The 17,810-nt window shown below is 37.0% G+C and overlaps 2 protein-coding genes across 2 annotated transcripts in view; both read right to left on the reverse strand.

Moving 5' to 3' along the window:
• The window catches only part of LOC141338024 (SLAM family member 6-like), a 384,898-nt gene that overhangs the window by 95,638 nt on the left and 271,450 nt on the right, over positions 1 to 17,810 (reverse strand). The window lies entirely within an intron of this gene.
• On the reverse strand, positions 3,205 to 17,390 carry LOC141338604 (uncharacterized). Its single transcript, XM_073844205.1, has 4 exons — positions 17,347 to 17,390; positions 16,156 to 16,266; positions 15,292 to 15,424; positions 3,205 to 4,431 (listed from the first exon to the last, which is right to left on the reverse strand). Exons 3-4 carry the CDS (start codon positions 15,344 to 15,346, stop codon positions 3,395 to 3,397), a joined length of 1,092 nt encoding a protein of 363 aa, XP_073700306.1. The 5' UTR covers positions 15,347 to 15,424; positions 16,156 to 16,266; positions 17,347 to 17,390; the 3' UTR covers positions 3,205 to 3,394.

The following is a 17,810-nucleotide window of genomic DNA, read 5'->3' on the forward strand; positions in this document are numbered from 1 at the left end:
ACACATATCTGCTTTCTCCTTATTGGAGACTGTACCATGCAGGAGACTGCAGCCGTGGCCTAATGGTTAGAGAGTCGGACTTGTAACCCAAAGGTTGCAGGTTAGAGTCTCAGGTCCGGCAGGGATTGTAGGTGGGGGGAGTGAATGTACAGCACTCTCTCCACCCTCAATACCACGGCTGAGGTGAGTCCCTTGAGCAAGGCACCGATCCAAACTGCTCCGGGTGTGTGTTCACGGTGTGTGTGTGTGTGTTCACTACTGTGTGTGTTCACTGCTGTGTGTGTGCACTTGGATGGGTTAAATGCAGAGCACAAATTCCTTGTATGGGTCACCATACTTGGCCTCACTTCACCCTTCCACATCACACTTAAATTACACTGGTATTGCTCTTTCCTAATTGGAGTTTCGTGATAGTTTCCAACTATATAACTTTTTTTTATTACTACCATACCTCACTTCACCCCCCCCCCCTTCCACATCACACTTAAATTACACTGGTATTGCCCTTTCCTAATTGGAGTTTCGCGATAGTTTCCAACTATTTCTCTTCGCATCTTTTATAACTCTTCTATTGCTCTTAAACGCTTATACTTCATTACATTAATCATTAATGGGAATTTCCTAAATCGTCTATACGCTACATTCCTTCTCTTTACAGCTCAATCACACTCTTTATTCCACCAAGAAACCAACACTTGAGACTCAGGTTTTTGCTTTATCGTAATAGAATAACAAGCAACCTCATGAAAAATTTGACAAATGGAGGTATTCCAGATATCCACAGATTTCTTATTTTCAACCCCTCTTACTAAGCTTAAAGCTTTCTCCTGAAATTTAGCCCATCTAGCCTGAGAATTTTTTTTTATCTAGGGACTATTTCTTCTACTTCATTTCTCAATTCCCTACCAAATCTACTTAAAATTGGGTAATGATCACTACCCATTGTACAGGAATCTAAAACATCCCATTCACCTACTCTAGCTAAGTTTGATGAGGCAATTGATAAATCTATATGGCTACAAGTATTTCTCACAATATGATACCTAGTTGGCCTTCCATCATTTAACACAACCAACTCATATTTATCTAAAATTTCCTCTATTATAACCCCATTTTTATCCCTATGATCACAAATTGCACACGCTAAGCTTGCACAAAACGTTCACATCCATAAAACCCTGCTGCATGTTTCCATCACAATTAGGGCACTTTAGAGCCTCTGCCTCACAGTTTTGTATTGAATGTATTCGATGTGCCTAACAACCCGCATTCAACCAAGAGGTCCTCGCTGCAGGCTGTAGCGCGGTGACGTAGATGATCAGGTCCAATACGTACTGGAAGTTTTTTTATTTTTGCCATAGTAGCACAAAAGTACAAAAATGTCAGCATTATAAATGTATATAATAATAATAAAAAAAATACAAAACAAAACCTTAAACAATATAAATTAAGAAGATGAAAATTGATAGTTTTAGAAGCCTTAAGATTTTTGGAAGATGAAATAGTTTGGATATACTGTTGAACCTCTTTTTTAAAAAATAAATAAACAAAGGATTTTGTTGAGTGAATTTGCAGCGGTGAATATGAAATTTTGCAAGTAGTAATAGTAGGTAAATGATAAAATATTCGTTAACTTTATCTTCTTTGATAATGGACGCAGTTAGGCGCGTGCACGGTGGTTTGTTTTGCCGACGTCATAGACACAGGCGCAATAGCGATCTCTGAATATAATAGGAATGCGCTGGTTTAAAGGGACAATATTGTATTGCCATGATATTCTAACCTGTGTAGTAGTGATGGATATTAATAAGTAATAACTGATGAATAATAATTTACACAAATGTGATGCTCTCTACACACATGCAAAATGTTTAAATTTTTAAGTTTCGAACTGCATAACGTAGAGCTTTTTAATTTAAAGGATTAAAAGCATAATATCTTTGTCAAGCATTACTTTCATTGAGTGTATAAACAACATTAAAATGAAGCCCTTTTATTCAGGTCATATTTATTGTTGAGTGGAATCAAATTTTAATCCTAAAGTTACAGTACAATAAGGTATGTAAAATACTCGAAATACCAGTACACATTCAAGGGGAATGGAAAAATAATAACAGCACCAATAAAAAAAAAATTATAATCTTGTCAAAAAAAGAGTGTGCTTAATGATATTTTGACTGGTAAGAGTTCCTTCTTCAATGGCTATACTCATTTTTCCACATTGATCTGCAAATTGAAGGAGAACCCAGTGTGAGCAGGGCATGTACATATATGGGAAGAAAAAAACATTAACATTAGATTCAATATACAAACTGATTATAGCTGTCAGATCAAGCTGTTTTCACTCCTGTGACTGTTTATATTGAAATATCAGCCAAACAAACCACCGCGCACGCGCGTTACAACCTCCAGTACGTATTGGACCTGATCCAGCTACGTCATCGCGCTACAGGCTGCAGCACCCTTGAGCCTGTACCCGTTTACAGTCTTCATAGAGCTTCATCCAGTGCGGCCCGTCCAGCAGTCGATACAGGCGGTCGCCTAAGGTCCTGTCAAAAGGGGAGGGCACCACGGCTGCGAGGTTGTCATTTGGATTTTTAGGTGCGTCAGAAAGATCCGTGCCTAAAATCAGAACTACAGAGCGCAGACGGCTCTACAATACATTACTGGGGTTATGCACCTGACCAGAGCATACGGTGCGGCACTGTGGTACATGTGTCGAATGTATTAAATAAGTGCGGTGAGGTTTAATTATGGAAAAGGTCTTAAAATTATTAATGTACGTACATCTTCTTACACTGCATGCAGTTGTTTACTGAGAAACGTAAACTAAACAACACAACACGTTTTGTGCTTAAATGTGCATAAAATGTTAATGAAATTGCACATGTTCCCACCACCATGGTCATATGGCACAAAACAAAAACTAATCATATTAATATTAATAGCACCATTACAAATCTTTACATTAACTGGCTAACTATTAGGCCTAAAGCATTGCAATGAATGACAGCTGTCTGGTCTCCCAGTGGCCACATTATTGGCATTTAGTGTTGAAAGATTTTACACACACACACACACACACACACACACACAAAGATTACATGTATGCTCATATAAGCCTGCAAGTCTCATTGTTCTGAAGATTGCCAGCCACAGTGGCTTCAAGCATATTAAAAAGACATTGTCAAAAATGTAAGTGATTTTTTTTGTTTTATTTACTTGTTAGAATGGGTATAACCCAACATTTTAACAACTGCCATAAAATGAATAATCTCTGAAATAATAAAAACAAACAGTTGATTAATCATTCTAATAATCTCTGATTAATTGAATATCAAAATAATTACTTGATGCAGCCCTACCTGGCACCTGTAAGTACAGGATCAGAACTTCAACAACTTACTATAATTTCAGATATGCAGACATGTAATTTATGACAGATTAGAGAAGATAACTGAGTGAATCTCTTCCCACATGAATGGCAGTCATACGGCTTCTCTCCAGTGTGGATCCTCATGTGTTCAAAAAGGGTTCCCTTTTCTGCAAAATTCATCCCACATTGATCACACGTGTGCGGCTTGTTCCCAGCGTGTTTTTTCAAGTGTTTGATAAGATTTCCTCGATGTGCGAAACTCATGCTGCACTGATCGCATGTGTATGGCTTCTCTCCCGTGTGGGTATTCATGTGGTCTTTAAGGTTCCCTTTATCTAAGAAACCCTTCCCGCACTGATCACATGTGTGTAGCTTCTCTCCAGTGTGGAATTTCATGTGTTGGTTAAGCTTCACTTTTAGTCTGAAGCTCTTCCCACATTGATCGCATGTGTATGGCTTCTCTCCAGTGTGGATGCTCTCATGTATTCTCAGATATTCTGGTCGTTTGAATCTCGTGTCACAGATTGAACACTTGTAAGGTCTTTCCGCAGTGTGAACTGTCTGGTGCACTTTCATCGCATCATTTGTAATAAAGGTCTTCCCACACTGAGAGCAAGCATGATCCTTCACACCGCTGTGTCTTTTCTGGTGTATCTTTAATGCAGCCATCTGACTAAAACTCTTTCCACATAAACCACATATGAAAGTCTTGTTCTTCATTTGAACTTTCAAGTGGTCCTTCTGGAAATGTGGCCTAAATTTTTTTTTACTGTACTGGTGACAGTTTTCTTGCTTCTCTCCAGTGTGGGTTTTTAGGTGTGCATCAAGGTGTCCTTTTTGTGTGAAACTCTTCCCACACTGATCACATGTGAGCAGCTTCCCTTCAAGACGGCATTTTATGTGAAGATCAAGGTTTTGCTTGCATGAGAGTCTCTTTTCACACTCAGGCCATATTTTGTCTCTTCTTGTCAATGAGGATGTTTCTTCAGTTTTTACATGATGGCTCTCCCCCTCTTTAATCAGTTCTTCAGTCTCCTTGTTCTCTTCTGTCAAATCTAAAAATTTAAGTAAAAATGATTGGTAAAAAAAAAATATTAAATTTCCATAAAATCTTAATAAATAATAATGAATGTGAAAGTGAAAAAAAATTTGTGTGAAACTTGCTAAAACAGTAGAAAGTATATACATTTTAATGGGTTTATTTGAACTAGGTACATTTATTATCCAAGTTCTATTTTTAAAACATCACAGGCACAGGTTTTATAATGAGAAGTATTACTAAAAGTTTAATAAGTACATTTTACAAGCCAGAGTTTTTCCAAATTTTAAACATTGCAAAAATGTGAACCAGATTTACATAAATATAAAACTAAAACTGTTCAGATAATATTTATTTACATAAAACTGATATATTTTATAATTTAAGAGCAGAGCCTCATACAGCCTTAAATACCATCGACAAACTCCAGGATGGAACAGACTGCAAGACTGTATATTGATAAGCCAACCTAATGAACATGAATCTCAAGGATGGTCTGTGATGGGGGCTATCTGACTATGAAATTATGCATATCCACAAGAGGATTTTGAATGACTGCTTTCTCAGGGCCTCAATTAAGGATGGGCCTGAGGCTGCCATCCTTCTTTGGAATGAAGAAATAGCGACTGTAAAAGCTCAAAATGCTGTGGCCTGTGGAGGCCCTCTCCATAGCACCCTTTGCTAGCAGGATTTGGACTTCAGCTCCCAGGACGTGGACATCGTTGTCCAAAACTAAAGTGTAAACCATGCCCTGAAGTGACTAGGTTTGAGAGTGGTCTAAGTTTGATAAAAATTCACATCCTCGGCTTTGTAGATTCAAAGCTGCAGGGGCTGCTCAGGGTCCACCTCTAGCTTAGGTTGAGGCCCCTGGCGCCCCGGGAAGGGATAGCACTCAGCTGTACAGAAACCTTGTTTCACTCCAGTATCTGACTGGAAGCAGCAAAAGAAATGGCTTACTACACATCCCTTGTGATGACTTCTGAGTAGGGTTGTGACGATGAGGAAATTTCCCCACCGGTTAATCGGCATGTGACAACACCGGTAATACAGGTATCACCGTGGGGGTGGGGGTTTCCTCTTTTCCTCTTTTTTTCTGCTTTTAAATAGCTTATAAATGCGTGCGCATTATACTTTCACTTTCAGTTTTGCGGGAATTGGCAATTCGGCGTCAATTGTTTGAATGGATGACAACCAAACTACAAAAAAAAAAAAAACTTTGAACCCAAAATATTGCCAAACAGGTGCTTTTGCATTGCTTTTTGACACTAAATCGCCCCCCGATGCTGGCCTAGAGTGCTACTGAGTAAATGGCAGCTTGAGGCGACTCGAGACAGCAAAATCTCTGTGTGAAACGTTTAACAAAGTCATCCAAAGCACAACCGAAAGTTCCAAGGGAGAGACTGGAGTCAAGGACCAACTTATTTGCATCCTTGAGCTCTGTTAAATTCAGCCAAAGTTGTTGCCGCTAACAGTCTTGTGGGCAGCATGCCGACATATGGCACAGTTGCTTATAATATGCAAGCTGTAAAAACATGAAAAAAAAAGGTGTAACGTGAGCAGATATTATTTTAATGCTGCAATCGACACTTCTGATTTATTTTCACTTTACTAACAAAAATAAATTATAGATTTAATTTCACTGATCCTTGGCAAAAACCCGCTCTCTGGTTACTGTCGCTATGTCCGACAAACAATGCCACTCTCACGCAGTAAAAAACATTGTGACGCAAAAAGGCAACTGACAACACAAAGACAGAGAAGGTTACTTCTTGTAAGAAAAACGTTAAACAAATTCAAACAATAAATACCATTTTGTAGCTCTTTAATGTATTGCCTTATTAGATCGACACGTCTTTTGTTTTGTTCTTTATTTTAAGCATGAAAAAACCCTGAACGAACATTTTATTTCAACTGTGGAAAAACATCATGCACACATTTTTTTAATTTTAGGTTAAAAAAAGAAATTTAAGTTTAGGTCAAAGGGACTTTCTTTAAGTCCACCAAAGTTAATCTACACTCCTGTCTGATTTTTTTGTTGGACAAAATGGCAGATTCGGCATTATGATTGGCCAGATCGCCTGTCAATCAAGCTGTTTGCAAAGGGTCAATTGTGCAGTGGCGGGTTTTAATTCTACTTTCAAATTAGCAGCATTTCAGCATCTAGCAATTGTTTATTTTTTAGTTTGAGTTTTCCCTTATTCCTTCAATTTTATATAACTTGTAAACACGCCGTGCACATTTTACTTTCACTTTCAAATTAGCTCGATTTTCGACATCAACAGTTTGTGTTTAGCTCATTTGAGTTCTTCCTCTTTTCCTCACTTTCCTTCAGTTTTAAATAACTTGTAAAATTAGCTGCAGTTCAGTGTCAAGCAGATGTTTGCTTTTGGTTTGATTGAGTTTTCCCTCTTTACCTTACTTTCCTTTGCTTTTAAATGGCTTGTAAAAGCACTGTGCGTATTTTACTTTTACTTCCAAATTAGATGCAATTCGACATGAACAGTTGTTTCTTTTTAGTTCGATGGAGCATTCCCTCCTTTCCTCGCTTTCCTTCAGTTTTAAATAGCTTGTAAAAGCGTTTGTGCGCATTTTACTTTTAATTTCAAATTAGTGACAATTTCGGCATGAACAGTTGTTTCTTTTTAGTCCAATTGAGTTTTCCCTCTTTTCCTCATAGTCCTTTACTTTTATATGCATTGCACATTTGAAATAAGCTGCAAATCGGCATCAAGCTGTTGTTTGTTTTTAGTTCGACTGAGTTTTTGCTCTGTTACTTTTAAATTAGTGACAATTTGGCAACAAGCAGCTGTTTGTTTCAAGTTTGTTTTGAGTTTTCCCTGTTTTCCTCATAGTCCTCTGCTTTTAAATACCACCATGTGCATTTTACGTTCCCTTTTAAATTAGCAGCGTTAAGGCCTGTACACAACGGGACGAATAGCGCGGCGCTTTTAGTCAACATTTTTCACAATGTTTTTCGCCAGGATACCCATGCGATTTTCATTGGTGAATTCACTCGCATGGCGCTTAATAAACAACAAAAATACCTCTGCGCAACTTGCTTGTCACACAGAAGAAGAGAGCCAGCTTACACTCTTATTCACACGCTTTTTGCTAACTGGTAAACAGAACATGGATTTTTCAAACAGCAATGAATGAGGAAAGATGACGGAAAAGACGATGATATTGGATACACCCCATAGACGATTTATCGAATCTATTGCACCCAATTCTTTCATCAGTTAATATGCCAGCAATCACCACAGCAAATTATTATTTTTTTTTTATATAACATTTTCTGTCTTTTTGAAAATGTGCATTTTTAATAAAAAAAAAAAAATTACAAGCAATTTCTCCCCCACTCCTGCAGCTCACATTCAATTCAGTGAAGATGATGTACGCCAGGTCTTCAAAAACAACAAAAGAGGAAAGGCACCAGGCCCTGACGGTGTGACAACAGCCTGTCTGAAAACCTGAAAAATCAGCTAACGCCCATCTTCTCACAGATCTTCAGTAGGTCTCTGGAGTTGTGAGAAGTCCCCGCCTCTCTGAAACGCTCGGAAATCATCCCCATTCCAAAGAAACCCAAAATAGCAGGACTTAACGACTACAGACCTGTGGCGCTAACATCTATTGTCAGGAAGTCGTTTGAAAAACTGGTTCTGGCTTATCTGAAGGACATCACCGGACCCTTACTGGACCCCCTGCAGTTTGTTTATCGAGCAAACAGGTCTGTAGATGATGCAGTGAACATGAGTCTACATTTCATACTGCAGCATCTGGACAAATCAGGAACTTACGTGAGGATCCTGTTTGTGGACTTCAGTTCAGCCTTCAACACTATCATCCCAAACCTCCTCCTGCCCAAACTAACTCAGCTCTCTGTGCCCACGTCAGTCTGTCAGTGGATCAACAGCTTCCTGACAGACAGCAGCAAGTGAGGCTGGGAAATTCTCCTCCAATACCTGAACTATCAGCACTGGTGCCCCTCAGGGTTGTGTCCTCTCCCCACTGCTCTTCTCCCTGTATACCAATGACTGTACCTCTAAAGACCCCTCTGTCAAGCTCCTGAAGTTTGCAGACAACACCACACTTATCGGCCTCATTCAGGATGGTGCGAGTTTGCTTACAGACAAGAGGTTAAAGAGCTGGCTGTCTGGTGCAGTCATAACAACCTGGAGATCAACACGCTCAAAACTGTGGAGATGATCATGGACTTCAGGAAAATAAAACCCTGCTCTCCCCCCACTCACCATCATGAACAGCACCGTACACACAGTGGAGTCATTCAGGTTCCTTGGCAATACAATCTCACAGGACCTGAAGTGGGACATTCACATAGACTCCATTGTGAAAAAGGCCCAGCAGAGGCTGTACTTTCTCTGCCAGCTGAGGAAGCTCAACCTGCCACAGGAACTGCTGAAACAGTTTTACTCTGCCCTTATTGAATCCGTCCTCTGCACTTCAATTACTATCTGGTTCAGCTCAGCTACCAATTCTGATCTCAGTAGACTACGTTGAATAGTCTGGACTGCTGAACGAATCATTGGTACAACCCTCCCTACACTGTCAGAAAAAAGGGTACGGTTGGGGTCCATTTGTGACACTTAGGGTACAAATGGTGAAGTTGTACCCTCGATGGGTCATAGTTGCACCTTAGAGTACTCATATGTACCATTTAGGGGTAAAAAAGGTACAGATATGTTTCCAACTGCCAGAGGGTCCACGTTTGTACCATTTAATCCCCAAAGAAAGGTACAATCACTTGTGTGACCAAAGGAGTAAGCCAAAGTGTATGAAATAGTGACCCAAAATTAAACAGAGCAAGATAATCATTTTCATGAGTTGTTAGTTATTTGGAAGAGATGCACAAAATAACCAAATACGTTCAAGAGCCTGCATCTTTCTGACCAGTTCTGAACAGTACACACGCAAATTACATTTTAGTGATTATGCAGAACATCAAGATAATAACTTTTAAACGTAAAGCATTTGTATTAAAGTAGGTCTGCATTTTTAATTGTAATTTTAAACTGATATAAGAGCTGTTTTAAGTTTTGTTTTTAATGTAGAGTTAAACAAATACACATACTAATAGTAATTAGCAAAAGCACAATGTAGTATACAAAACTATTTAACGTTTATTAAACATTATATGGTGTACTACTTTGCCTCAGTTCAAATACATATTTTCGAAGCCAGCCTTTTTGTGTCGTCCAATGGGATTGTAGCCCGCGCTGTGCATTTTGAAAATGAGATTGTGCATGACGGTTATTCTGGACATCATTAATTTGGAGACACGGAGGATCTTATTCAAAAACTGAAAGAAGCTGCCTGGAATACATGTCACTGAAGACGAAGCACAGAAATTTAGAGGTAAGTTTAATTTTAAGTACTGTGAAAATCTGTTGGTTCCCTTTCGATTTTTGTTAACTTGACATTGCGTCTGTAGCCAGGCCTAACGTTATCTGATGCGTGAGGAAAACCTTTCCTCGAAAACTGACCTGACAAAACCAACGCATTGCCATTACATTTTAAGCTTATTGTTATTATTACAATTATTTTTTATCATTTAGCCGGAAATTAAGATATAATTTTTCGCTTAACTCATACTCCACCTAGAGATGGCATGAGACGCTGACAAAACAGCGGTGAAACGGCCATAGAAACAGCTCAGGTCTATCGCGTTTGTGTACCATAGATTTATAAATTCAGTTTACCAAAATGTTCTTACTACTCTAATGTTAACGTTACGTTAACGTTAACTTACCCGTGTTTCCTTCCGGACACGAGCGAACGCCTTTTATTTTAACGCCTCTCCTAGTCTTTCTGGAATTATATACCTTACGATTATTATCCATGTTGATTTATATCAGTTTTGTTTGGTACATATTTAACTAACGTTATAAACGTAAATCCAGGAGAGTCCTAATCATTTGTCATGTCGTATTGAGGCGTCGGTATCAAGCCCTTCCTAGGACAGTAAATAAAATTGGTTTAAGTTAACCTTATTTATCAAAACTCGTGAAATACGTTTCTAGTCTGTGAGATGCAAATTTAAATAATTTGGCTTTTAATAATACACTCTCAGTTAAAAAAAAGTATAGTTCTCTGTTAGTTCGTTAAGTGTACATTTTGGTACCTTTTAGCTTTTGTACCTTAGGGTAACTTACTGTTCCAGTGACAGTATTGTACCTTTTTCTGGAAGTGTATAAGTACTAACTTATTGTGTATTTTTCTAAATTAAAGCAATGTTTTTATACTGATGAATGTCCATTGAAAAAATAGATTTTATTGTTGCTGTTAAAACCTCAAGCTCACACAGACTGCATTTTTTTCCTTTTAGAAAATAAGGTGGATTTAACAAATTTGTACACAAGATGGAGGTGGTAACAGTAACACTAGTACCAGTGCCAGCAGAACCCTATCAACAAACTTCAACTACAGAAATGTAAGTATAACACTGAGTTCTGTGTATTATATTTGTCCTATGTTTAGCGGTTAACCGTATTGATTTTTTTAATGCCTGATGCCAATATTTTAAAAAGCAGGGTGGCCAGTCAGCACACACAAGGAAAGTTGGGAGAGTTAGAGTTAGTTTCATCAAAATTATTTTAAATTGTGTTCCGAAGATAAAGTCTTACTGGTTTGGAATGACATGAAGGTGAATAATTAATGACCAAACTAAACTTTTTGGCTGAATTAATGCTATAAGAAAGAAAATTTGAAAGACTAATAAGGTATCTTTAATTCTTTTTCTGTTACCGGCTTGAAAACTTCGGGCAAAAACAAGGGATTCTCCCATTTTTAAACTGTCACCGATAGCAATGTAGTAGTAGTAGATTGCTGAAGTCAGTAGATTTTACTCAGTTAAAATACATTTATTACATTTAATATTTTGGCTTTTATCATTATGTTAATAAATATTGAAATTAATTAAAATATTAACAAAATTACAAATTTGAGCCAGGCAAGATAAGAGAGATGAACATCCTCAGGGGTCAGTGATATCACAGATTCTAAATCAGTTATTGGCTTAAAATGAATGTTGAATGTCGATATACATAAACAGCATGCTATAATGATAATTTACAGTTAAAACAAATTTGTAGAAACATTGTAATTTTCTAAATCTTCAGGTAAACAAATATTTGTGCATTCAATCTTAGAAATATTTGTATATTACTAAAGGGAAATGGCAATGAAAGAATATTAAAATGTCTGATTTGATTGTTTTGAAGTATTTTTAGTTAATTTAAATGATTAACTTTATCTTTTTGTAAATTTTCAGTTGTGTGATGAAGCTGACCGAATGCATTCATCGACTGTCAGTTTAAGCCGGCACTTCAGGGATGGCTTTACCAGTATTGTGCCCAAGGTGCTTCAGCTTGTTCAAAGAAATGCTCCGTTGGACGAAGTCTACAAGAAGCAAGAGAAAAGATGCTTGCAGAAGATCTAGGTATTGACATAAACATAGTGGTTTTGTGATTATCTATTTATTGATTATCTATTAAGCTTTTTTAAATGATATTTATAAATGATATTTAAATGTTTTTTCTTTGTGAAAAAAATCTTCATGCCTTAAAATTGCTTGAATGTAACTCTACACCTTGATTGGTTACAAGGTAGTTTATGGCAAAATGTTCACATTATTTGTCTTAAAACATTTAAAACAGCACATTGCATTGTTTTACTTATAGATTTTTTATGGATTCTTTTCTTCTCAGTGTGATGCTGATACTCCATACCCAACCTTACAGTTGGCAGAAACTGACTGGAAAATGGCTTTCTTTAAGAGGGAACAACTTTTCAAAGTGGATGGTGTGGAGTTGTGCAAGGAACTAGGAGTTGAAGAAAGGATCACTACAATGCACAGCCTTCAGTGCTCACTATTGTTTTCAACTTGGCTTGTCCCCCCTACATGAATAATTCACTGACTTTCTGGCAGCATGCCATAGCAAAGATAACTGAGGTGGGTGGCAAGTCCCTTCCAATATCTATCACCCGAATAATTAATATCCTGTGTTAAAAATGCCAAATATACTGATACACAAGGGTGAAGATTTCGACATTCAGTGTTTCAAAAGTGACGATTTAAATCCAATACATTTTAAATGTCAACAGTGTACATATATAATGTGGCAAGTTTTTTTAATACCAGTGTCGTATAATTCACAGTTCCATGCATACGCAGTAAAAGTTGACTTTGAATGAAGTGTTATAAAACCAGGGCAAGAGATGGACTTTCAGGCCCTTGCCATTTACTCTGCTTATGATAAATAAGTAGTTTGTGACCCTCAAGAATGTTTAAAAAGTTCCAATTAGTACTGTGTATTAGTGTAGTACTGCATTTGGTAAAAATGGGTTTGTGATAAAAAAAAAAAAATTACGCATATAAAGTTACAATTAATGAAATGTGTACTTTTGGAAAAAGGTTGTTTTTGATTCTTAATGTTTAAAACAGTTTTTAGAAAATGTAGAATGCAGTAGAAAAATTTACTTAATGGGATGTATTGATTATGAAAAATTTAATATTAAGCTTAATATTCTTGATATTTACAATTTTATAAAATGTTTTTTAAAAAGTTAGAAATAGTATAAACAATTGTTTTTGGAAAAAAGAATTGCTCAATATTTGCATCCTTTTAAGACAGGTAGAGGTAAAGCTTATTTTGTGATAAAATGTTAGGGTATAATCAATTAATGAAATGTGTACTGTTGGAAAAATTGTTTTGCTTTATAAGAACAGTTTTGAGTATGAAAATTGTTTTTTTGTTGTTGTTTTTTTAAGTAAAATTTTGCAATATGCATCCTGTTATGACATTGTGATAGAGCTTAAAACATTCACCCTGTGAAAAATGTGAGAATGTAATGTTTTGAATGTTTAATAAATGTGATAAACAGCATCCTGGCCTTTTTAATGTGTTGTATATAGTACAGATTTGCCACCATAAGGTACAAAAGGCTTGTCACTGGGGCAGTACCCTTAAAAAAGACAAATTTGTCCCCTTTTTAAAAGTACATTATGGTACCATAGCACTAAATGGTACAATTTAGTCAGCAAAGGTACATATTTGCCTTTGTAAGGTACATACTGCAAGGGTACAGATATGTACCCATGTGAAAGGGTACAACGGGTGTACCCTTGAGGGTACTGCCCCAGTGACAAGCCTTTGTACCCCTGAAGGTACAAATTTTGCACATTTTTTCTGACAGTGTACCCTTCAAGATCTGTACTTATCCAGAGTACGAAAAAGGGCTGCCAAAATTACTCTGGACCCCTCACATCCAGCACACTCACTTTTTGAACTGTTACCATCCGGTCGGCGCTACAGAACGACCAGACACCGAAACAGTTTCTTTCCTCAGGCAATCCACTGTACACTCTTTATTCATTTTTCAGTTATTTATTTAAAGCACATACTTACTTCCATTCAAATGTCTTTGCTATTTTTGCATATTGTCTGTCTTGTATACTAATATATTGTTCTTTTTATAATATGTATCGTCTTGTCACTGTCATTCTGTAGCACTGTGGAGCTTCTGTCACTAAAACAAATTCCTAGTATGGGTAAACATACCTGGCAATAAAGCTCATTCTGATTCTGATTCTCTTTTAATGTATGGTATTTCATGATTTGGCTGCTGTGACATTTGAATTGAATAATTAATTTATAATATTTATTACAATAAATGTTTAAATTATATTAATACATTTCAATAAGAGGACAAGACTACTTATGTACAAATATATGCCAAGTTCCAAAATATATCAGGTTATTTGCAAGTATGTCACTTATTTTTGTTTTAAATATTTTTGGAAAAAGCAAACATTTATTTTTGTGAATGAACTACAGTTTGCAATAACAATCCAAAACATGACAGTGTTTTGTGCTTGAGCGCCACCAAGTCGTGTTTTACTGTAAGTTCAGCAGCTCCGGGCACGTGAAAAAAAAGCACCAATCTCATTGGTCGGCCAGTTTTTAACGCGGTGTGTCAAACCCAAAAAATAAGCCGGACGCGTTCTTTAAAAAAAAAAATCACACTTTTACGTCTGGCGTTTTGCGTGTCAGTGTGTACACTCACATAGGCGCCCTTTGTTTAGAAACAGCGCGTTAAATGTTGGCCATATTCGTCCCGGTGTAAACAGGCCTTTATTGTAACGTAACAAACTTGTATTAACAAAACAAATAAAAATACACCATGTTATATGTCTAATATAAAATAACAAAGAACTAACACAAGTAATACAAAATACATAAGATATGCAAAACGTCTTTTTATGTAATATAATATAAAATAAAAAATAAGCATTTCCACTTTCATCGAAGATAAACAGCAGAAATCAATAGGCTTTTCAAAATCAAATTGAAAAATCTAAATTTGGAATTGTACCGTTTTTAAAAGCAAGGTATTGCGATACCCTTTTAGTAACAGTATATCGTGTAAGACTAGCATGCACTGTACGCTGTTCCTTGTAAAAAGTGAAGTATACTTTGGCCTTTAGACTCGTAAGAGAAAGATGCCTCTTGCATTGCCTAACTTTTGCAATGTTATTTATTTTAAAACAACTCAGTTAAACACAATGCCAGATCACATTATTCTTTTTGGAGGGGCAAGTTTTGATAGCAATAGTGACTTATGTACTGATAATGTCTTTAACCACAAGTGCCAGTATGCCACAATCCATCATCATATTCATCCACGCTAAATAACTGAGTCTCAATGAACCACTATAACTTGTAACTTTGCATTTTTTTGTACTGCAGCTATAACTGTTATTTACAGCTTTTATGATTTTTTCAAACTGCAACCACTAAATCTGATGAACTTCTCGTAGTTTTACAAACTTAGTGAAGAAAGAAGAATACACACCAACCTATTTGATGTTCAGTATCTTCCTGTTTTATTGCGCAGGGTTCTGGATCAGCCATGTTTTCAGCTTTTTTTCGTAAATTATTGTGGGGCGAGCTGAACTGTTGGTAAATTCCTGCGTGGTTGAAGGAGCAGATCTGCCAAAATCAAAAATACATCAGTTAGCAAATTGACGCTTTCATTAATTCACACACTTAAATCTTGTTGTTTATGTTTTTCCATCTATCAAAATGTATAGTTATTTATATATTTTTTAATTAATTTACATATTCTTTCTAAACCGTCTAATATTTGACAGATAAGTATATAACCACAAAATGCAAGTTATATGCTGAGGAAAATGCACATGCATCTATCAAAGTACAACAGATCAAGATGTGGCAAACACTTCTGCTTTTTTATTTGAACTGCTTACAAATATAAAGCATTCTCATGTTTCGGACAGCTTCAACAAGATCAGCTATACTGATCGCTATTGGCCAATAATTGCTTCTAATGATTGAATTGGTGATCTAAAATGTGAACCTGCTGTAAGGGGTAGCCTATGACATGACATGCAGCAGTGCCATCTGTTTTGCATAAATTTCATTACTTTGTTTCTTATTTTTATCTTATTTGACTGTTTGCACATCTTTAGTGAGTTTGAGCGGAGAATATCTCTTCAGGGCCAACTGATCAAGGAAAACATCGATCTAGAGCACCTCCTACTGGCCATTATATAAAACACAAAAGAACTTACCTGCTTAATAATTAAAAATATACAAAAGGTTAACAAAACGTATTCTAATAAGAGTTTCAGTGTGGAAAAAAAACTGACACTGTTCCCAAAATAAAAATGTATCTTATTATTATAGTATTACTGAAGTACCTCAATTGCGCGCTTGAACGCGCTTTCTTCAGCCAGTGGCAATGCTGTACCCTTGTCTGTGTACACAAGTAGTATTTACCACCTCCGCCTTATTTTGAGCCAGGAAAACTCCTGTTAATAATCATACAAACAAACAACCACACAGAAAGTCACTCGGGCCTGAATGAATTCAACAGTACTTCCTCACAGTTGAAAATAAGGGACGCATCAAATATTTGTACTGAACTGCTTAGCTTATGTACAACTTAATTCCACAAATATGTAATTCTTCACCAGTCGTGCAATAATAATTTCGGTTTGTGAATTTAGTACAATATATCTACACCAAGGGTGCCCAACCCTGCTGAAGAAAAAAAAAAAAAAAAAAAAAAAGGCCAAAACCAGCCTAGGTTGGTCTTAGCTGATTTAAGCTGGTAATTTTCCAACCTGACCAGCTAAGACCAGCCTGGAAGTGGCCAAAACCCCCTCTAAAACCAGCCTGCTGACCAGCTATGAACAGCTAAAAGCAGGCAGGTGTCAACAGAACATAGCTGTTCTGTAGGCCTTACTAACCCTAACCTAACAACAACCCTAGCCTAACCCAGCTCAAACCAGCCTACCAGCTTAGGCTGGTTTTAGCTGTTTTGTTTTTTTGTTGTTGTTGCTGGAGATCTACCTTCCTGCAGGGTTCAGTTCCAACCCTGATCAAACACACCTGTCTGCTCCTTCAGATCCTAATTAGTTAGTTCAGACTTGTTTGATCAGGATTGGAGCTCAACAGGATGGTTGATCTCCAAGAACAGTGTTGGGCACCACTGATCTACACCAATTCATAATAATTATCTCCCTAACTCAGGAGCGACCAGCCGCGCTGAGGATTCTGCTGGGTCTTAACGCCTGCAGGAAACGTTTGAAAACCAAACAATGATTAGTCCAAAAAAATCAATTTAGTGTTTTCTATTCGTATTGGTCATACGGCGAATGCCTGCGTATACGGGACAAAGTGATGTCTTAAATACGGGACAATCCAGTGATAATTCGGAATGGTTTGCAACCCTACTGCTAGGCTGAATGTTTATTTCAGTTAGCAGACGCCAGCAAAGACGCACAAATAGAGCTGTGCCACATTAAAACAACACAGAAATGACACTGTAAAACGTTGCTTTAACAAACAGTTTTTATATAAGCGTATAAATAAACGAATTTCCCCACCTCAGAAGACTCAAAGCAGTGTTATGACGCTGGTAACTTCCTCTTTTTCTTTTGTGTTTGGCGGTTGGCAAACCAGCTTTAAGTGCGATTCCGCCACCTACGGGGATGGAGTGTGAAGCCTCGACGAACGCCGGGAATAATCAAAGAAAATAGTAATAATAGAAGGAAATACACCTTTAACTGTTTCTGTGCATTCTAAAATATAGTTTTAGCTAAAATGCCACTGATTTCCATATCTCTGTTGTTTTTAACCAGCTGGTTTCTTTCTCTTTTACCTGCTTCACAATGTAATAAAACATGCTTGACAGTTTCTGTTAGTCCACAGTAACTGTAGTGATCTAACTCACATTTATTTTATAATGTGCAAGGAATGCTAGCAGCAACTAATTTACTTTCTAGTTTTAGAGAAAGCTACTGCATCTTGGAGAAATTGGCATGAAGGATTTCTCATAGGTGAAAGGCCA

This window comes from Garra rufa, chromosome 7, assembly GCF_049309525.1.
Source record: "Garra rufa chromosome 7, GarRuf1.0, whole genome shotgun sequence".
Lineage (NCBI taxonomy): Eukaryota > Metazoa > Chordata > Actinopteri > Cypriniformes > Cyprinidae > Garra > Garra rufa.

Bases quoted from the DNA above. Each gene is read 5' to 3' on its own strand.
- LOC141338604 (XM_073844205.1), bottom strand. From the start codon at position 15,346: ATGGCTGATCCAGAACCCTGCGCAATAAAACAGGAAGATACTGAACAT. The intron at 4,432-15,291 runs GTTGGTGTGTAT...TTAAATTTTTAG, and splicing joins AGATACTGAACATCAAATAG to ATTTGACAGAAGAGAACAAG.